At 52.5% G+C, this 17,871-nt stretch overlaps 1 protein-coding gene across 14 annotated transcripts in view; it reads right to left on the bottom strand.

Moving 5' to 3' along the window:
- Window positions 1–11,979, bottom strand: part of AZIN2 (antizyme inhibitor 2) — a 41,332-nt gene extending 29,353 nt beyond the window's left edge. For 13 of the 14 annotated variants that reach the window (XR_004619804.1, XR_004619802.1, XR_004619803.1 and 10 more), the window contains exons 1-5: window positions 11,842–11,979; window positions 10,991–11,163; window positions 9,305–9,478; window positions 1,821–1,993; window positions 701–835 (exon numbers count right to left, since the gene is read on the bottom strand). Coding sequence is in view for 11 of the 14 variants with exons in the window: in XM_019802425.2 (XP_019657984.1) it covers window positions 701–835; window positions 1,821–1,993; window positions 9,305–9,478; window positions 10,991–11,095 (587 nt within the window). In the remaining 3 variants the exon portion in view is untranslated. 14 annotated transcript variants of the gene reach the window in all.
- Window positions 11,980–17,871: the final 5,892 nt, after the last annotated feature.

Here is a 17,871-nt window from a genome sequence, read left to right as displayed (position 1 = left end):
CCCTCGGCTTGCATGCAGGGCCCCAGGCGCCACCGCCTCAGCCGCAGCCAGGAGCAGCCTTGGACGGGCACAGTGGGCATCGTGCCCGTTCCACAGATATAGAGACTGAGGGCCCCGGAGGTTAAATGCATTGTCGAGGGTCATGGGGCAAGTGAGGAGTGGACAAGAGACAAGGTCCCTTGGCACTTGGTGTCCCTCCCATCCCTTCACACCGCCGCTGGGGCTGAGCCCTCTGGGATGAGAGCAGGGCCCCGGAGTCAGCCAGGTCTGTATGTACCTCTCAGTCAGTGCTGTGCTTTTGTTCCCCCATCTATAAAGGGGGTATAAGATCCCACAAGGCTGCGGGATAACACACCTGAAGCACTTAGCACAGTGCCTGGCAGGTCCAAAGCACAGAATAAACGAGAAAGCTATACTATTAGGTCATTATCATGACTTCTTCAATACCCCTTCGAGCAAAGAGGCAGAGCAAAGGTGTGGCTGCACAACCTTTGGCCTATAGGTTAGCATAACTCCTGCAAAGCCAGGTCCTTCCTGGGACCTCCTGGGACAAGAGCTTCTGGGGATCATGGGGTTGAGGCAGTGGGACACTGCACTTTCTTTCCTTGGAGGCCCTGAGGGAGGTCTCGTAGAGAATTGATTAACTCCTGGGAAAGAGGCAGTGGGCCTGGCAGGGACGGTGGGGCTCCCGGCCACTCACCTCACCCCCACCACCTCCACGTGGCTCCTTTTGGCGTTTTCAAGCAGGTGTCTGCAGGATTTCAGCGTTGCCCCAAACTTGAAGCTCAGGGGGGTCAGGGAGCGAGAGTCATCAGTAGCAATGCACAGAACCATCCTGAGGAGACACGCAGCGCACCTCCGCCGGCTGGACCCCCCCACCCCAATCACGTCCTCTCGGAGAAGAGGGGAACAAACTCAGAGCCGCCCCCCCCGGCCCCTGACCCCTTCCTGTCCCTGCAGTGCCGGTCAGCCTCCAAGGCCTCCAATCCATTCCCTAAACGTCCCTGGGCCCGTCCCCGCGGCCCCTGCCCTGGCCCCAACCTCACCAGCTCTCCCCCGCCGCTCCACTTCCTCCAAATCGGCCTCTACACCAGCCAGGCTTTTCCAACTTTTCTTGTATGAGGGGAACCATTTTTTAAACACAGTCTTACTGAGAACCCCAAGATCACGTAAAACCGACCAAATGGAAGCTGCTTTGGGTGAACCAGAGTGGCCCCCCACCTGGCCTTCCCGTCACCCCCGAGGAGGCCCTCCCTGGAACCCCCACGTGAAAGCCCCTGCCAGAGCAAAACGTCCAGCCCTGGCTCCTGGCAAAGCCCGAGTGCATCAAGTCCCTGCCCCGAGGCCGTGGCCCAGCAGCCTTCGCAGCTGCCCTCACCCCTCACACAGGGTCTATTCCGGCCACACCAAATTTCTGCTCAGGCCTCAAGCACCCCGGGCCGCTTCAGACCCCCAGGCATTCTCCATGCAGGCGGTTCACTGGGATACACTGTGGGTGCCTCCACTAGTTCTGCTCACTCCTCAGGCCCACCTCGAAGGCCACCTCCTTCGTGCAGCTTCCCTGACCGCCACCCTCAGCCCGGGACTCTGACCTCCAGAATACCGCCAGCTTTGCTCTGCCTGGGCTGTCATGGTTATTTCTGCCTTGGTCCTCGTCAGCCCTCCACCCCCACTCGCTGGGTCCTGTCCAGGAGCGCCCGCCCCAAACTCCTGGGACTGCGGCCGGGTCCAGGGCAGGGTCCTCTGCTCCTGCCTGCTCCCCCCACCCCCTCTGCCCTCACACTCAGCGCAGGCCTCCCCACGAGTGGCTCGCAGCTTACTTGGCACTGGGGTGGCTCTTTACCACCTTTGCCAGCTCCACCTCGTTGTCAAAGCTCAGCAGCCGGACCCCGTGCTTGGCAGCGTACTTGATCTGTGCAATTTGCTTACAGGGGTTGGCGCAGATGATCTTACTGGCAGGGACGCCAATACGCTGGACCAACTCCATCTCTGCCTGTGGGTCCCAAAGGTGACGGTGAGGAGGCTCAGGGCCTACGGGGCCCACAGAAGTCAAAGAAGCACGAATGAGATGCAGAGTCGTAGGTATGCACGAGGAGGTCCCTGAGAAGTGGGCCTCATTTTTACACAACAGATACGTGAAAATCAGGACTCACACTGGTTCATCACAGTTTGAAAGGCAAGACTGCCACAGACAGCCGTGCAGGTGGCACACTGTACAATCGAGGGGAGGAGGTCCCATTCACAGAGAATCCATGGTAGATTTATATGTTTATTACAACTTCCTGGCAGTAAAGCATCTGTCTCACAAAATCAGTATATTCAGTATAGTAAGTTCCTTAAGGATGGGGTACATTTTCTAATTCACACAAAGACATCATACGGAGTCATGATAGCCCCAACAATAGGCATCTGATACATTTTCCTGACAGTTTTAATGTTTAAAGACTCTTGCTTGATGGGGGCACCTGAGTGGCTCAGTTGGTTAAGCCTCTGCCTTTGGCTCAGGTCATGATCCTGGAGTCCCTGCTCAGCGGGGAGCCTGCTTCTCCCTCTCTCTCTGCCCCTCCCCCCACCTGTGCAAGTTCTCTCTCTCTCTCAAATAAATAAATAAAATCTTAAAAAAAAATTTCTTGATGTATTGGAAAGTTCACCAGACCAAGAATCTTTTTGACATAGGTCATCCCACATCCTAAGGCCTGCTGTGCGTGTGGCATTGTGCTGGGTGACTCTGGCCAGCCCTTCCCCCCCCCCAGGGGCCTCCCCTTCCTCATCTTTACAGAACACTGTTCCACCAGATTGCTGCATTAATGGCACAGACAATGATGATGATGAGAGCAACCATTGTCACTGAGCACCTACCACAAGTGGGCACTGAATGAGATATCAGTAAACTTTTTCTATAAAGGGCCAGAGAGCAAATATTTTAGGCTTGGGCTTGGTGGGCCATATAGGTTCTTCTTCTTTTTTTTTTTTTTTTAAGATTTTATTTATTTATTTTTAGAGAGGGAGAGAGAGCGCCCGTGTGCTTGTGCGCAAGCCACGAGCAGAGAGAGAAGCAGAGGGGCAGAGAGGGAGGAAGAGGAAGAGAGAATCCAAAGCAGACTCCACACCAGGCACAGAGCCCAATGTGGGGCTCAATCGAACAAATGCGAGAACATGAGCTGAGCCGAAACCAAGAGCCAGACGCCCAACAGACTGAGCCACCCAGGCGCCCCGGCCACATAGGTTCTGTGACATCCACGCAACACCAAAGCAGCCAGGGACAGCGCATAAGTGAACGAGCGTGGCGGTGACCCAAGAGAACTTGACAGAAGCAGGCAGTGGCCCGGCTCTGGTTAACCATCCATTGTTCGCCAGCCCTTGCTTTGGATTCGCTACTTTACTCCTTACAATAACCCCGTCAGAGGGGTACTGGCTCCACTCTAGAGAGAAGGACACTGGTACTTAGGGAGGCAATGCAGCAGGTAGGAGGCCGAACCAGCTTTCAAACTCAAGTCTGACAAACGGAGGGCAAGAAATCGAGAGGAAGCCAGTTCTGAAACACCGTAGGAGACAGAGGGCCACCTTCAGCCATCCTGAGTTTATAATAAGACTCTAATTTNACACTGGTACTTAGGGAGGCAATGCAGCAGGTAGGAGGCCGAACCAGCTTTCAAACTCAAGTCTGACAATGATGGAGGGCAAGAAATCAAGAGGAAGCCAGTTCTGAAACACCGTAGGAGACAGAGGGCCACCTTCAGCCATGCTGAGTTTATAATAAGACTCTAATTTTAGGGGCGCCTGGGTGGCACAGCGGTTAAGCGTCTGCCTTCGGCTCAGGGCGTGATCCCGGCGTTGTGGGATCAAGCCCCACATCAGGTTCCTCCGCTATGAGCCTGCTTCTTCCTCTCCCACTCCCCCTGCTTGTGTTCCTTCTCTCACTGGCTGTCTCTATCTCTGTCAAATAAATAAATAAAATATTTAAAAAAAAAAAGGCTCTAATTTTAATGTAGCCCCTTTTCAGCACAGGGCAATGATGTGCATTATCTCACGGGATGCCTGTAACCATCCTGTGAAGTACACACTGGCCACATTTTACAGAGGGCCACACTGAGTTCAGAGAAGTCCACCTGCCTGCAGAAACGCAGCCAGTACGCAGCAGAGTGGGACAGAGCTGGAACTGCTGCCCGCACAGCTGGCTTCCAGAGACCCTGGGTCCGAGTGGATGTGCAAATTGTGTTTTTGCTCCGAGCCTCACCACCTGCGGTAAGAGGAGGAAGCCATGGTGGCAACCTGGGACTTGTGATTTAGCTTGGATTATAAGTACTTACACGGTAACTATTGTTATTCATTGAAGGATTCCCATATGCCAGCCATCACATTAAATATTTTATATACATTTTTATTTAATCCTCATAATAATTTTATGAGGCAGGAAGCAGGGGCTCAGAGGTGAAGTGACTTGTCCAAAGCCACACAGCTTGTAAATGGCAAAGCTGGGATTCTTTTTTTTTAAAGACTATATTTATTTATTGGAGAGAGAGTGAGCAAGAGAGCAGAGCAGAGGGTGTGGCAGAAGGAGAGGGAAAAGCAGACTCCCTGCAGATCAGGGAGCCCAATACAGGGCTCCATTCCAGGACCCCAGGATCATGACCTGAGCCGAAGGCAGATGCTTCACCCACTGAGCCTCCCAGGTGCCCCAAAGCTGGGATTCTAACCCAGGACTGTCTGACTTCAGCACACGAGCTCATAACGACCGTACTGTGATGGAGAATTCAACCTCGAGGCTGAGTTGACAAGCGTTTCTTGAGCATTGATTGGGATGCCAGGCTCTGTGACCGGTGCTACAGAAAACAAGTGGTGAGTAGAGCAGACAAAGCCTCTGAGCCCGTGGAGCCTTCAGGTGGTGGGAAACAGGCAAGAACAGATGAGCACTGAATAATGACGGAGTTACAAATGTGGAAAAGACACAGGATACTAGAGAGTGGGATGGGGGACCCGGATGTGAGGAGCCAAGGACAGCCTTTCTGAGGGTCAGAAAGTTAAGATGAGCTCTGCAGGAGGCCTCGTCCAGGCCCAGAGGGAAGGAAAGAACATTTCTGGTAGCAGGAGACACTGAGGCAGAATGTGCTCAGCCTGGTCAAGGAAGTGGCCTGGGCGGGGGGAGCACGGTGGGGAAGACAGGGTTGCAGGGAGGTGGGCAGAGCCAGCAGGGAGACCAAGAAGGTTGATGTGGGTCTGTATTTTATCTTGTGAGCCAAGGGAATCCTTTGGAAGGGTTTCAAGGAGGGAAACGGCATGGTCAGGCTTGCACTTTAACTGCAAGGTTTAAATGCACATCGCTCTGGCTACCGTGTGAACGCGGACTCAGGAAGGGCCAAGAGGATTCTGAGGGGACTGGTCGCAATCGGCCAGGGCGAGGGAGCAGGTGGGGGAGAGGTATTTTGGGAGCAGGCTGGCAAGCCTGGTGGTGGCTGGCTCATGGGGCTGTCTGACTCCATGCCCCGCAGGCCAAGCAGCCCCGTTCTAAGGGAAGTTGAGAGCTTTGGAACACACTGGGTTCCAGGCATCCTGTGGTATCCAGGCAGCCGCTGGAGATGCAAGGTCTGGGCTGGCTGGAGATCAAAATGTGGGAGGTGGCGGCATACTGATGGTATTTACAGCAGTGGGAGGAGATGAAATTCCCTAAGAGGAGGGACAGTTTACGAGAGAAAGGGAGCCTGAGACAGAATCCGGAGGAGCTCTCCCACCGAGACAGAGGGAAGTCGGGCACCCAGGACCTGCGGAGAGGGGAGGAAGTAGGACGCATCTAGAAGAGGGGGAACAACACATAGATCATATATTCTTGTCGCAGCAAACCTTGTCTTACAACTCGTGTCTGTACAGAAGGAGGGTGTGAACTCTCACAGGTGCCCGGGGAGGTGCGGGGGATGGGGGCAGGTGCAGAGCAGCGCTCCTGTTCAGCTCATTTACTCCTGAAGTCTTTAAAACGAGGAGCATAGGTTATTGTTCAGTGTTTTTAAAAAAGAATCTGTCACCAATGGGGAGTTGCTCTTCAGTGGGTATAAAGTTCCTATTCTGCAAGATGGAGGGCATCCTCATGATCTGTTTATATAGTCAACCGTACTGTGCTGTACACTTAAAAATGTGTTAAGAGAGTAGATCTCATGGTAAGTGTTTTTTTTTTAAGGTTTTATTTATTTGCGAGGGAGAGGGCATGCATGCATGCACAAACAGGGGGAGCAGCAGAGGAAGAGGGAGAAGCAGACTCCCCACTGAGTGGGGAGCCCGATGTGGAACTCAATCCCAGGACCCTGAGATCATGACCTGAGCCAAAGGGTGACGCTTCACTGACCAAGCCACCCAGGCGCCCCTCACATTAACTGTTCTTACCACAAAAACAAACAGTTAACCATGTTGTGTGTTGTTGAGAGTCCGGATAATAAGAGGACCAAGGACTGTCCCTGACAAGGTCTAAATGCAACCACATGGACAGATCTCCAACACCTGCCGAGTTTAAAGCTATTGCAACACAGTATCCACCATATAAATCTTTTATATTTTGTACATTTTCTATGGATCATATTTGTACATATTTTTTAAACACCATATACCCACCAAACTCAAAGTCAGAATGGTGATTACCTCTGGAGACATAAAGCTGATGGCCTACGTGTGTGTGTGAGTGAATCAATGTATTCTTTGAATAATTCAAAATGCATGTTTAAAATCAAGTGCTTACTGAATCTTGGAGATCGCTGGGGACGTTGGTAAGAGATTCCTCAGAGTAGTGAGAGTGGAAATGGGGACGCATGGCTCAGATGCGGGGGCTAAGGGAAAGAGCCAGGTGCACGCAGACAGGCGAGTGTAGACAGCTCTGTTTGAAGCATGGAACTGGGCAAGGGCGTGGTGTGGAGTCCCAGAAAGGCTTTTTAAGATGGGAGGATGCTGATAGAGACAAGAGAAGGCAGTATGAGGGCAGGGGAGGTGACATAAGGTCCTTGGGTAGGTGGGTGGTTGGACCAGAGCCCTGCGAGGCATGGCCTGTGTCCTTGACCTGTCCATGACATGTACACCCAGCCCCCCTACACATACACACACACACACACACACACACACACACACACACACAGCCCTAGGTCAATGTCGGCCAAGGCGTGGTGATGTTAAGCGTTGTCACTGATGATGGCCAACCAGAAGAGGGCAGCCTCGGCCTTTCAAGAAAAGCTGTGTGTCCCGGCTCCACCTCTTAGTAAGCGTGACTGTCGCACCTACAGGGAGGGGGCCCGCGGCCTCTCTCGGCCCTGGGGGTTAGTGAAGGCACCCGCTGGGGCCCAGCTCTGCCATCCCCTCCCCAAGGACAATGGAAACATGCAGAGAGAGAGCAGGAGACGCCCTGCCGCTGGCCCTACTCACATGGCCGCTTCCCAGCCAGTCGTTCACCCCCTGCACCCCCTTGCCGGTCTGTTAAATGCTTCCTCACATGGCTGTTGTCAGAATCAGGGTAGTAATAATTACCTCACAGGGTTGTGGCGAGAATAAAATGAGATCATATACAGAAAACACTCGGCAAAGTGCCTGGCAGGACAGAAGCGCTCAGCAACAGTACGTGCTTTCAATGTCCCCGAGGACGGCAAGGTCTTTCTAAGCCCTAACACCCTCTAACTCTGCTCTCTGGAGGCCAGTGCGGAGGCCAGGCGACTTAGCACAGTGCCCCACCTCTGGCTTTCCAGGGGGTCTGGGTCCTGTTCTTCACCCCTAGACGAAGAAGCCTGGAAAAGGAGCTCCTTCCTCTGCTCCCAGAGCAGAGCCCCCGCTTGCCCACAGGGGGACGTCCAGGCTGGGCTACCAGCAAGCTGCACGCAGGTGGCCCCCAGTCTCCTCGACTGTAAAATGGCGATCTCTCTCCTGGGCTTGACGGGAGACATACATGAAGCTCGGTGTGCAAAGAGCTAACACAGAGGGGCTTTGTGGTGACAACAGGGAGAGACTCACCTATCACTAAGAGCGTTGTCGTCTTTGAGAAAGGTTAACCTGCTTGTTCTCACCATCCCACCATTGTGCACACCTCTTTCCCACCCAGAATCCCTCCACCTCTGTCATCCTGCCCAGGTTAGCTCTCCTCCTTTCTGCTCCAGGATCCCTTTCTAGAATCCTCTTCACAACACCCAACCATACTGCGAACCAGGATTTCAAAGGCGTTCCCCTCAAAGCAATCATGACTAACCATTAACAAAATACCAGGAATGACAATATCATGAAGCAACACCCACCAGCTTTGTTCTCACCTCAGGGCCCTTGCAATTGCTGTCCCCTCTGCCTGGAAGCTCTCCCCCCAGTTATCCACCTGGCTTGATCCTTTGCTTCCTTCAGGTCTGTTTTCAAATTTCAGCGAAGCCTTCCCTGGCCAAACTACATAAAAGCACAGTCCTCCTTCCCAACATTCCCTACTTCCCTTCCCCACTTTAAATTTCTCCTTAGCATTGACCATCTAAAATTAGATAGCTTTTCATTGTTTAACTTGTTTGTTTTTTAGAAAGCAAGTTCCATGAAAGAAGAGCCTTTGGGTTTGGTTTGGTTTGGTTTGATCACTTGCTAAATCCCCACCTGGAATAGTATTTGCTCCCTACTAGATGCTAAAAAGGGTTTGCTTAATGAATGCATATGTCCAAAGCTATACTCTGAGGAAACTTTATAAACTTGAAGGCTTTCATCAACTAAGAACAGGATGAAAATAGATGAGTGAAGCATTCAACTCCAAGACGACAGAGCCTGTCTTAACACTGTATTGCCAGCCCTAGTTACACGCTGACCCACACACTGGAGTGCAACGAATAGACAATAATAGTAAATAAGCAAAGTAAGTCTAGAGAGAGCAGGAGAGAAATCAAGATGACAGCATTAATCTCATTAGAGAGGCAGCAAAATTGGCAACACAACAGAATTCTCAAAGGATTAGTTGAGAAAATGTAGTGTCACACATTACCAAGACTATAAAAGAAAAAACCCAATGATAAGAAGGTATTTTTGTCTTGTTTTAATTAGAAGAATACCACGTATAGCTCTATGCCAAGAAGCTTGAAAATCTCCATTAAAAAGGTGTCCCATCTACCCAGAGACACACACAGTTCCCATTTAGAACTTCCATGCCTGTTTCTCCCTCCCTCATCCCTTCAACCCCCCTCCCAAGTGGGTGGCCCCGTCCCAGGGGGCAGGGGCCAATGGCAAGTCACCCCGTTTCCCCAGGGCCCACCGTCAGCACCCCACCTCGTGCGTGCTAAGCAGGCAGCGAGGGTCAGTGTGCCAGCGCGGGGCAGGGGCTCACCTTGTTGGCACAGCTGAAGCCCAGCCCCAGCTCGGCCAGGACCTTCAGCACACCTGGGCTGCTGTTGCACTTGACCGTGTAAAAGGGCCGGACTCGTGGCAGGCACTTCAGGAAGCAGAAGTGCTTCCTCACCACAGTGCCCAGGTCGGCCACGAAGAAGGCAGCAACATCACCCTGCGCAAGAAGAGAGAATGTGAGACCCCGCTCAGCTCCCTCCTGGTGCGTGCCATCTGCCGTCCTCCCGGGCACCTGCCCCAAGCCCGACTCTGGCCACCAAGCCACCCAACCCTCTGATTCTCTGGACAGAAGGCCGACTCCTCAGTCTGCACTAGGGGTTCTGTGATCTGGCTCCAGCCCCTCTCCTCACTGCAGCTCAAGTTTCAGCATTTTCTGGAGCATTTTGCCACCTCCAAGCTCTTGTTCCCACCATGCCCTTCGCACAGAATACGCTTGACCCCCCTCGGGTCTGGCAAATTCCCAGTCTACCTTCAAGTACCTCCCCGAAACAATAAGGCAACTCTGTCTTTAATGCTCTCACTGCATTTTTGCACATGCTTTCAAGTATCGGAGCTGTATATGCATTCGTCTTCTCCAGAAAAAGATAGATTCCTTGCAGGCCAAAGCTAGGGCCTGCAGCCCACGGCCTTCCACACGTTGGTTCTCGCTGAAGCATTGAGAGAGTCCCACTGCCGTTGCAACCCATGCCTATGAACCACCGGTCATCACAAATTTGCAGAGGGCAAAACATGTACGAGGCTCTGGGTGAGACAGCATTACTTTAGCAGTCGCTGGAACTCAGTTTCCCTTTTATGCTACAGTTTTTACCTGAAGCCCACTTGGTGTCAGACATGATACTAAGGGACAGAGGTGACCAGACAGGGCTCTAGCCCTGAAGGCGCTTGGGTCTTAAAGACAACCAACCCTTTGAGCAATGACAGGCCCGTTCGATAAATGCTCCGCAGAAGTTCCTCCACAATGCAGCGGAGGCCACAGAGAAAAGGAAATACAAAATCGGCCTGGAAGATTAGGACAAAGTGACACTGATGAGTAATGAGGAAGGACAGAAATAGGTAAGAGCAAGAGAGGCCGGCGGAAGGGCATTCCAGGCAGAGGGAACAGCCTGGGCAGAGGGGCGATACCAGCACGTGGTGTCATCGGGAAACAACAGCAGTTCGGCTCCAATGGAGCATGGTCCGCTGTGGGCAACGCCGGGAGCGGGGCTGTGAAGGCCGAGCCCCGGCATGACCCTGCAGGTGGTGGGGAACCACCAGACAATTTTGAGTTGGAGCGTGCCTGTGATCAAGTCGGGCTGGTGGGATGAGGCAGGGAGGAGGTTAGCAGACCCCTGGAGAGATGAGGTGTGAACTACAAAGCCAGGGCCCAGCAGAGCAGCCGGGCGGGTGGTGTGAGGAGCTTGGTGGTGCCCTGATGGGGGGGGGGGAGCCGGACTCCCAGGTTTCTGACCTAGCGGGCTGGGTAGACAGTAGTTCATCAGGGCCGGGCAGGAAGGAAGGGCAAAGTTTGGGACAGAAACAAGGAAATGGGGGTCCTATGAGCCCGTCTCTGGGCAACAGCAAGGACTGAACTCCAAATATAAGGGAAGATGAGGACCAGAGGAGTCTGTCCAGAGAAGCAGCTGGGCCTGCACCAGGAACCAGAGATCCACCCCTACTCCCAGTCCCTCACCGCGGTGGCCTGTGAGGCCCCCAGAGTGAGCTCCTCTAACAGGTCTCGGGTGCTGAAGCCCTCCTCCACCATCACAAAGTCTGTTTCGCTCAAGTAGCCAGCCATGCCGAGGAGGAGGAGCCGATGGGCTGGATGGAGCCGCCGCCCCGCCGCCTTAGAAAGTATGCAACACACTGCGGGGGGGAAGGGAGGATAAAGTGAGGGGGCCCGCTGGGGGGCTGCTCTCCGCTGCCCCTCTGACCTCCCCAACCCAGGGCGCCCAGTCCTGTCACACCCCGCCTCCAGCACAAGCCTGGGGAGCTTAGGTCCCCTGAGAAGGGTGGGGACTGTCAGGAATCCTGGACTGGGGCAAGGCATAATAGGCCTAGATGTCACTGCCTCTCCGAGCCTCAGTTTCCCCATTTGTAAAATGGATGGATTATTGTGGAGCTCCTTTCCAGTTACGAAATTCGTGTTTTAGCAAAAAGGGAAAGAACGAGAGGGAGCAGGAAAGCCAAGAAGCTCGGGTGGGGAAGTTTTCAGGGGACCCTCAGTCTTGACCACGCCCAACTAAAGAGGCTGGGAGTGGCCCCACCAAGGGGTCTCAGCCCCAGAGCAGGAGCTTAGGTTCGAGTCCGCCCTCCGCTCCGTGACCTTGGGTACGCCCTGTCCCCTCTCCGAGCCTCAGTTTCACCGTTTGTAAATGGGGGGTGGGGGCGGGCAGGTCCTGACGTGCCAGGATTCTAAGCGTGCATGGGCCCACATGGTGGGTAGGGGTCGCAGGCTCCCGGGCGGGAACCGAAGGCTGAGGTTCTGCCCCGGTGAGCCCTCCCGAGTGCAGGGCCGAGGACCCGCCCCCCACACCCCCTTACCAAGCCCCGTCCTCCTTCGCGGGGGCCAGAGCCAGGCGCGCTGCTAGGGGGGATCGCCGGTGACCTCGAAACTTGTGCAACACCCCAAGGAGGAGTGGCAGTTGCGGAGCCGAGGCCCCTGCTGAGAGGAGGCAAGGGGGCCGGGGGCAGGTCAGCACTGGAGCCGGGGGCGCCCGCCCCCGGAGGCTCCCCAAGCCACTCCCCGCACTCGCCTTAAAACGCATTTACACGGCTTCGGCCCATAGGTCTCCCCAGCGAGTGAATCGGATCCTCCGCGCCTCCGCTCGCCCGCTCCCCACGGCTCGGGCCCCGCGGCCTGCGCCCCGCCCGCCCAGCAGCCACCGATCCCACGCCCCGCCTGCCGCCTGCCGCCCGCTTATATAAGCCCCGCCAGGGCCCCGCCCCCTGGCGCCCAGGCCCCGCCCCACTCGGGGCCCCTCCGTAGCCCTGGCAACCGGGTGCAGCCATCCCATTGGTCGATTCCGACATAAAGCATTCAGCTGTGCCACTCTGTTCAGCAAACCCGAGTAAGCCTCAATTCTCCCTGCCGGAGGGCTCCGCGGCTACCCCACGCTGGGAAACGGGAACTGCAGAGCCGCCTCCTCAGAATCCCGAGCGCCTACACGCTGGGAAGCTTAGGTCCTGGATCTTGGATCTTAGCGAGCGGGCAGAAAGCCAGGTTTCCTACTTGCTCCGGGAAATCTCTGACTACCTCCACTCCCCGGTGCCTCTCTCCTCTACTCTGGTGGTGATCTGCTCATTCAACCCTCAAAGCACAGGTCAAATGTCATCTCCTTGTGTTACTTTTCTAATAAAATCCTTCTTATTTAATTATCTCTCCCAGCGTCTTCTCTGATTCCTCCAACTCAAAACCCAGCTAAAATGTCTTCAGAGATGTGATTCCCAGCTCAGGGCAATCTCTCCCTTCATCCCAACTTTTTTTTTTTTTTTAAGATTTTATTTATTTATTTATTTATTTGTTTGTTTGTTTATTTATTTATTTATTTATCAGAGAGAGACAGCCAAAGAGAGAGGGAACACAAGCAGGGGGAGTGGGAGAGAAAGAAGCAGGCTCCCAGCAAGAGAGCCTGACGTGGGGCTCGATCCCAGAACTCCAGGATCACACCCTGAGCGGAAGGCAGAAGCTAACGACTGAGCCACTCAGGTGCCCCCATCCCACCTTCTGAATCCGCCAAACTCCTACTCGCCTTCAAATAAAATGTCTCCTCCAAGATACATTCTCTGACTTCCTCAACTCAAAGCATTTTTTCTCTTCTACACCTGACAAACTCCTGCTCTCAAAGTACAGCATAATGTCACCTTCCCTGTTGAATGTCCCATGACTTTCCTAGCCTGGAGGGACAATGGAACTCACAGCAGTTACATCTGTGGGGACTCCTCACTCATTTGGCTCTTGTTACCCAGAGCATGAGATTCCTGTTATCGCTTTACACTTCTTGTTTGGTCACCCTTCCCAGCTATTTTGTGAGCTCCCAAGGGCAGGAACTGAGTGCCTGACTCCTCAGGGTGCTCCGTGCCTGGCATAAACAAGAGTGCTAAAGATTCTGGATCTGTGTTACTCAAAAGCTAATTCAAAAGTTCATCTGAAACAGTGATCATACAAGAATAGCTGAGACATTTTCTTAAAAAAGAAAGAAAGAAGGGAAGAAAGAAAGAAAGAAAGAAAGAAAGAAGGAAAGGACTTCTTCCACCAGATATCAAAATATTTTCTAAAGCTATAGTCTTTAAACATCATGGTGCTGTGCAGGAAGAGACAGCAGTAAAACAGGACAGAGTCTAGAACAGTCTCATGCATATTNGGAAAGGACTTCTTCCACCAGATATCAAAATATTTTCTAAAGCTATAGTCTTTAAAACATCATGGTGCTGTGCAGGAAGAGACAGCAGTAAAACAGGACAGAGTCTAGAACAGTCTCATGCATATTGGAGAATTCGATAGGCAATGGGGGCGGCATTTCAAATCAGTGGGGCCAAAGGGCTCTTTCGTCTAACATATGTGTTCATGTTCTCTGTCAGGCTGTAGGCTTCTTGAAAGCCAGAGGCAGTTCTCGTCCTCCCTCAGTATCTCCCTAGGGCATCATGCACAGCCTAATCAGACGGTACTCAGCATACATATGGTGTAGACCATGAGAGTATGGAAGAGCCATTTTTTGCTCCCCACTCAGCCTGGACACATGACCGCTGGGTGTGCTTGGTGGGGTCATCCTGCTCAGACCAAGGTTCTTTCTGCCTGGCTTGGTTTCCCCTCTGTGAACTGAGAGGGTTCAGACTGAATGAATTTTCTAGGCCCTTCTGCCTGGACCCTTCTTGCTTTCTATGCACTGGAGCAGACTTTCAGGGGCAGTCCTCTTTACAGGATGGGTCATTTGCAGGTCCTTGCAGGTCCATGCTTTGAGACATTTGCAATCATTTGCACCATAATATGAATTAGTGACTGAGGTCTTCCTGAAACTACCATCTACTGGTTGGGAGGGGGTAGACCAACATAGCTATGGCAGAAACCTCAAGATAAGATCACAGTAAGAGAAGAGTAGGGGCACTCAAACAAACTGGCTTTATTTTTTTTTCAATTTTTCTTTGAGCTGGCTGTATTTGGATGCCATGGTCTAAATTTGCCTCACCAGCTCTTTTCATCACCTGGTATATACTTAAGTGGGCACATTCATATTCTTACTGAGTGAATCAAAAAAGGTAAGAAGAAACAAGCCCGAATCCACTCTGTCTATTCGAAATTTGTCAAGGGTTAGTAGTCAGAGTAGAAAAATCTGTAACCCTGGACTGGATACAGATAAGCTGTGGATTTATCTTTTTCCTTCCTGGATATGTGATGTCACTGAATCTCCATGACAACCCTATGTCATAGGGGCTATAATTGTTCCCATTTTATAGATGACGAATCTGAAACTCAGAGAAGTTCGGTAACCTGCCCAGGGTTACATAGCAAGTAAAGGGGGAAGTCCAGATTTAAACCCATACATCCCAATTCAGCCTTTATGCTTACCTGCCAACCAGTGCCTGAGCATTTGGGCCCCAGATCAACAAAAGTCACCCAGTCATCCTGCTGACATCCGGACCAGAGGCTGGTGGTTCCTCTTCTGCCAGTCTCCTGTACCACTGTTATCCATGCACAGCCCTCAAAAGCGTGTTGCTGAAGCAGGACAAAGAGCCTCTATCTCCGGCCAGGAGGTGTCAGGCAATTTCAACCCATTCTTCCTAAACCAATCGTAATTATAGTCACAACTACCACAAAAATATAAATGCCTTACGTGTGTAGAGAACTGGAGAGTTTGCAAAATACTTTCTGGTTCATCATTTCATTCAGGCTTCCCAATGCTTCACAGGATTGGACATCGCTTCAATTCAAACTTGGCTGAGGAAAATAAAAGGTCAAAACTCACAAAGCAGGGTGCCTGGATGGCTCAGTGGGTTAAGCGTCTGCCTTCGGCTCAGGTCATGATCCCGGGGTCCTGAGATCGAGCTCCTTGCTCAGCGGGGAGCCTGCTTCCTCCTCTGCCTCTGCCTGCTGCTCCCCCTGCTCATGCTCTCTCTCTCTCTGACAAATAAAGAAATAAAGTCTTAAAAAAAAAATCACAAAGCCATCAACAAACTCAGGTTTATTCTGCTATGTCTATAGTGTAACATTGGAAGTGGGCAGTCCAAGCTGGCATGACCTTCTACAAGGTTATCAGGAACCAAGGCTCCTCCCCTCTTTCAACTCTGTCATCCTCAGCTCCGACCGTTAGCCTCATGGCCCAGAATGGCTGCTGGAGCATTCCCAGGGCTAACATTGACAAATTGTTCCTGCTCGGTATCCTTTCTGACTGATCGTCTCCATCTCCACGCGACTGTTACCGATGTTAAACACCAGCGCTGCACACTGCAGCCATCAGGAAAGTTCGCTCAGGCAGCCATCACCAAATTGCACATTTGTTACCTTCCTAAGGCTGCTGCACCAAAGTACCAAAGACCGGCTGGCCTGAAGCAACCGATGTTTATTGTCACGGTTCTGGAGGCTGCAAGTCCCGAATCAAGGTGTCAGCCGTGCCAGGCTCTCTCTGATGGTCCTTAGGGAGAATCTTCCCCCACTCACATGGCTGTCTTCTCCCTGCATCTTCACATCATCTTCCCTGTGTATGTGTCTGATTCTGTGTCCAAATTTCCCCTTTTAATAAGGACTCCAGTCATATTGGGGGAGGACCCACCCAAGTGACCTCATTTTAACTTGATTACTTATGTAAAGACCCTGTTTTCTTTCTTTTTTCTTTTTGTTTTTAAGATTTTATTTATTTGGGGTGCCTGGCTGGCTCAGTCGGTTAAGTGTCTGCCTTGGGCTCAAGTCATGATCCCAGAGTCCTGGATGGAGTCCTGCATTGGGCTCCCTGCTCAGCAGGGAGCCTGCCTCTCCCTCTGCCCCTGCCCACCCCCATGCTCTCTCTCTCTCTCTCTCTCTCAAAAAATAAATAAATAAAAAAAATCTTTTTTTTTTTTGAAGGACCCTGGGATCATGACCTGAACAGAAAGCAGATACTTAACCAACTAAGCCACCCAGATGCCCGTTAGTCCCATTTTACAGATGACAAAATTGGGACTAAATCGTTTGTCTAAGATCCCACGGCTAGTGAGTAACAGAGCTGGGACCTTACTCTGGTCCGGCAAACCTGATGCCTATGAGCTAGGCCCTGGGAGTGGGGCAGGAAGCCAGAACAAAGAAGGCGAAGACCAGGCCAAGAGCAAACAACAGGAGACCCAAGAGAGGCTGGAACTGAGAGTCAGACACAAGATGAACTGGCAGAAAGGGCACGAACTGCAAACTCCCAGGAGGCTCAGTGCGATGGAGACTTTGAAGCAACCAGAAGCTGGAAGAAGCGAGGCGTGGCAAGGTCAGAGCCGGCTTCAGGTTAAGGATGGAAACAAATAACACCGGCAGCTGCCATGGATTGAGCGTCTTCTAGGCCCCGGGCACGGTATTATGTGCTTACTGATGGTCATAGCTGACATCGCCGGAGTCCTGGCCATCACGCGGCCTCTCAGCCGCCCTATACGGTGTGGACTGTTGGTGTTATGGGGGAGGCAGCACGCAGGAGAGGCTAGCCGCCCCAAGGTCACACAGCGTGAGTGTGGCACCACCGGCTACATACATTTCCTCCGTCCTCCCAACAAGCCTGCAAGGTGAGAATTATTACTCTCACTTCACGATGGACGCATCTGAGGCCCAGAGAGGCCAAGTGATTTTCCCAAGACCACACAGCTGGCAGACGGCAGAGCCTGGACTCCACCTCAGAGCTGTCGGTGAGGGGATTGGGGTGGTGTAGCCCAGTGTCATGTGGGAGCAGACCTTGGACCCCAACCCTGGGAACCCAGAATTCTAGTTATTAGTGAGGTGCCTGGGTCCCCTGACATAGAGGCAGGAGGGACAGAGGCCCAGGGCGAGGCACTGAGGAGGCGAAGTTCGAGGGTGTTAACCGAATGTGGGATGATTGTCACACCCCTGCCCTAGACGGGTGAGGTGCTGAGATGCTGAATTTGGTAGCTGGGTTCTCTTTATGTTTACTTCCACTCTCTTTTAGGCGGAACATGAATGTGAAAAAATAGTAATAGTGTGTGACAATTAAGGAATGCCCACGCTCTCTCTCAAGCCAGACCTGAGTCATTTCTGACAAATGTGATAGGAAAACAATAACAACCAAATAAAAACGACTCAGTTGAAAATTCTCCCTTTCTCCAGCTGCCGTCCCTGGAGCCACTGGGAGGGGACGGAAAAGGCCGTGGCCTCTCCCGCCTTCTCCAGTGGCTTTTGCCTAGTGCCTGGTACGTGCATTCACAAATGCATCCTACATAGTAGCAATTAGTGTTATTACCCTGAGCCAGGAGGCCAGAGGAGAAAATCCAGAAATGTATCAGAAGGACACTGCTGGGGCAGGGTGGGAGAAGCAGCCCCACAAGAGGTTTGTCTGGCGACCTGGGCTGAGGGACACCCAGCAGGGGTCAGAGGCTCAAGGAGAGTCAGCC

Source organism: Ailuropoda melanoleuca, chromosome 2 (genome assembly GCF_002007445.2).
Source record: "Ailuropoda melanoleuca isolate Jingjing chromosome 2, ASM200744v2, whole genome shotgun sequence".
In the NCBI taxonomy this organism is placed as follows: Eukaryota; Metazoa; Chordata; class Mammalia; order Carnivora; family Ursidae; genus Ailuropoda; species Ailuropoda melanoleuca.
This window is presented reverse-complemented; position numbering and strand designations above follow the sequence as displayed.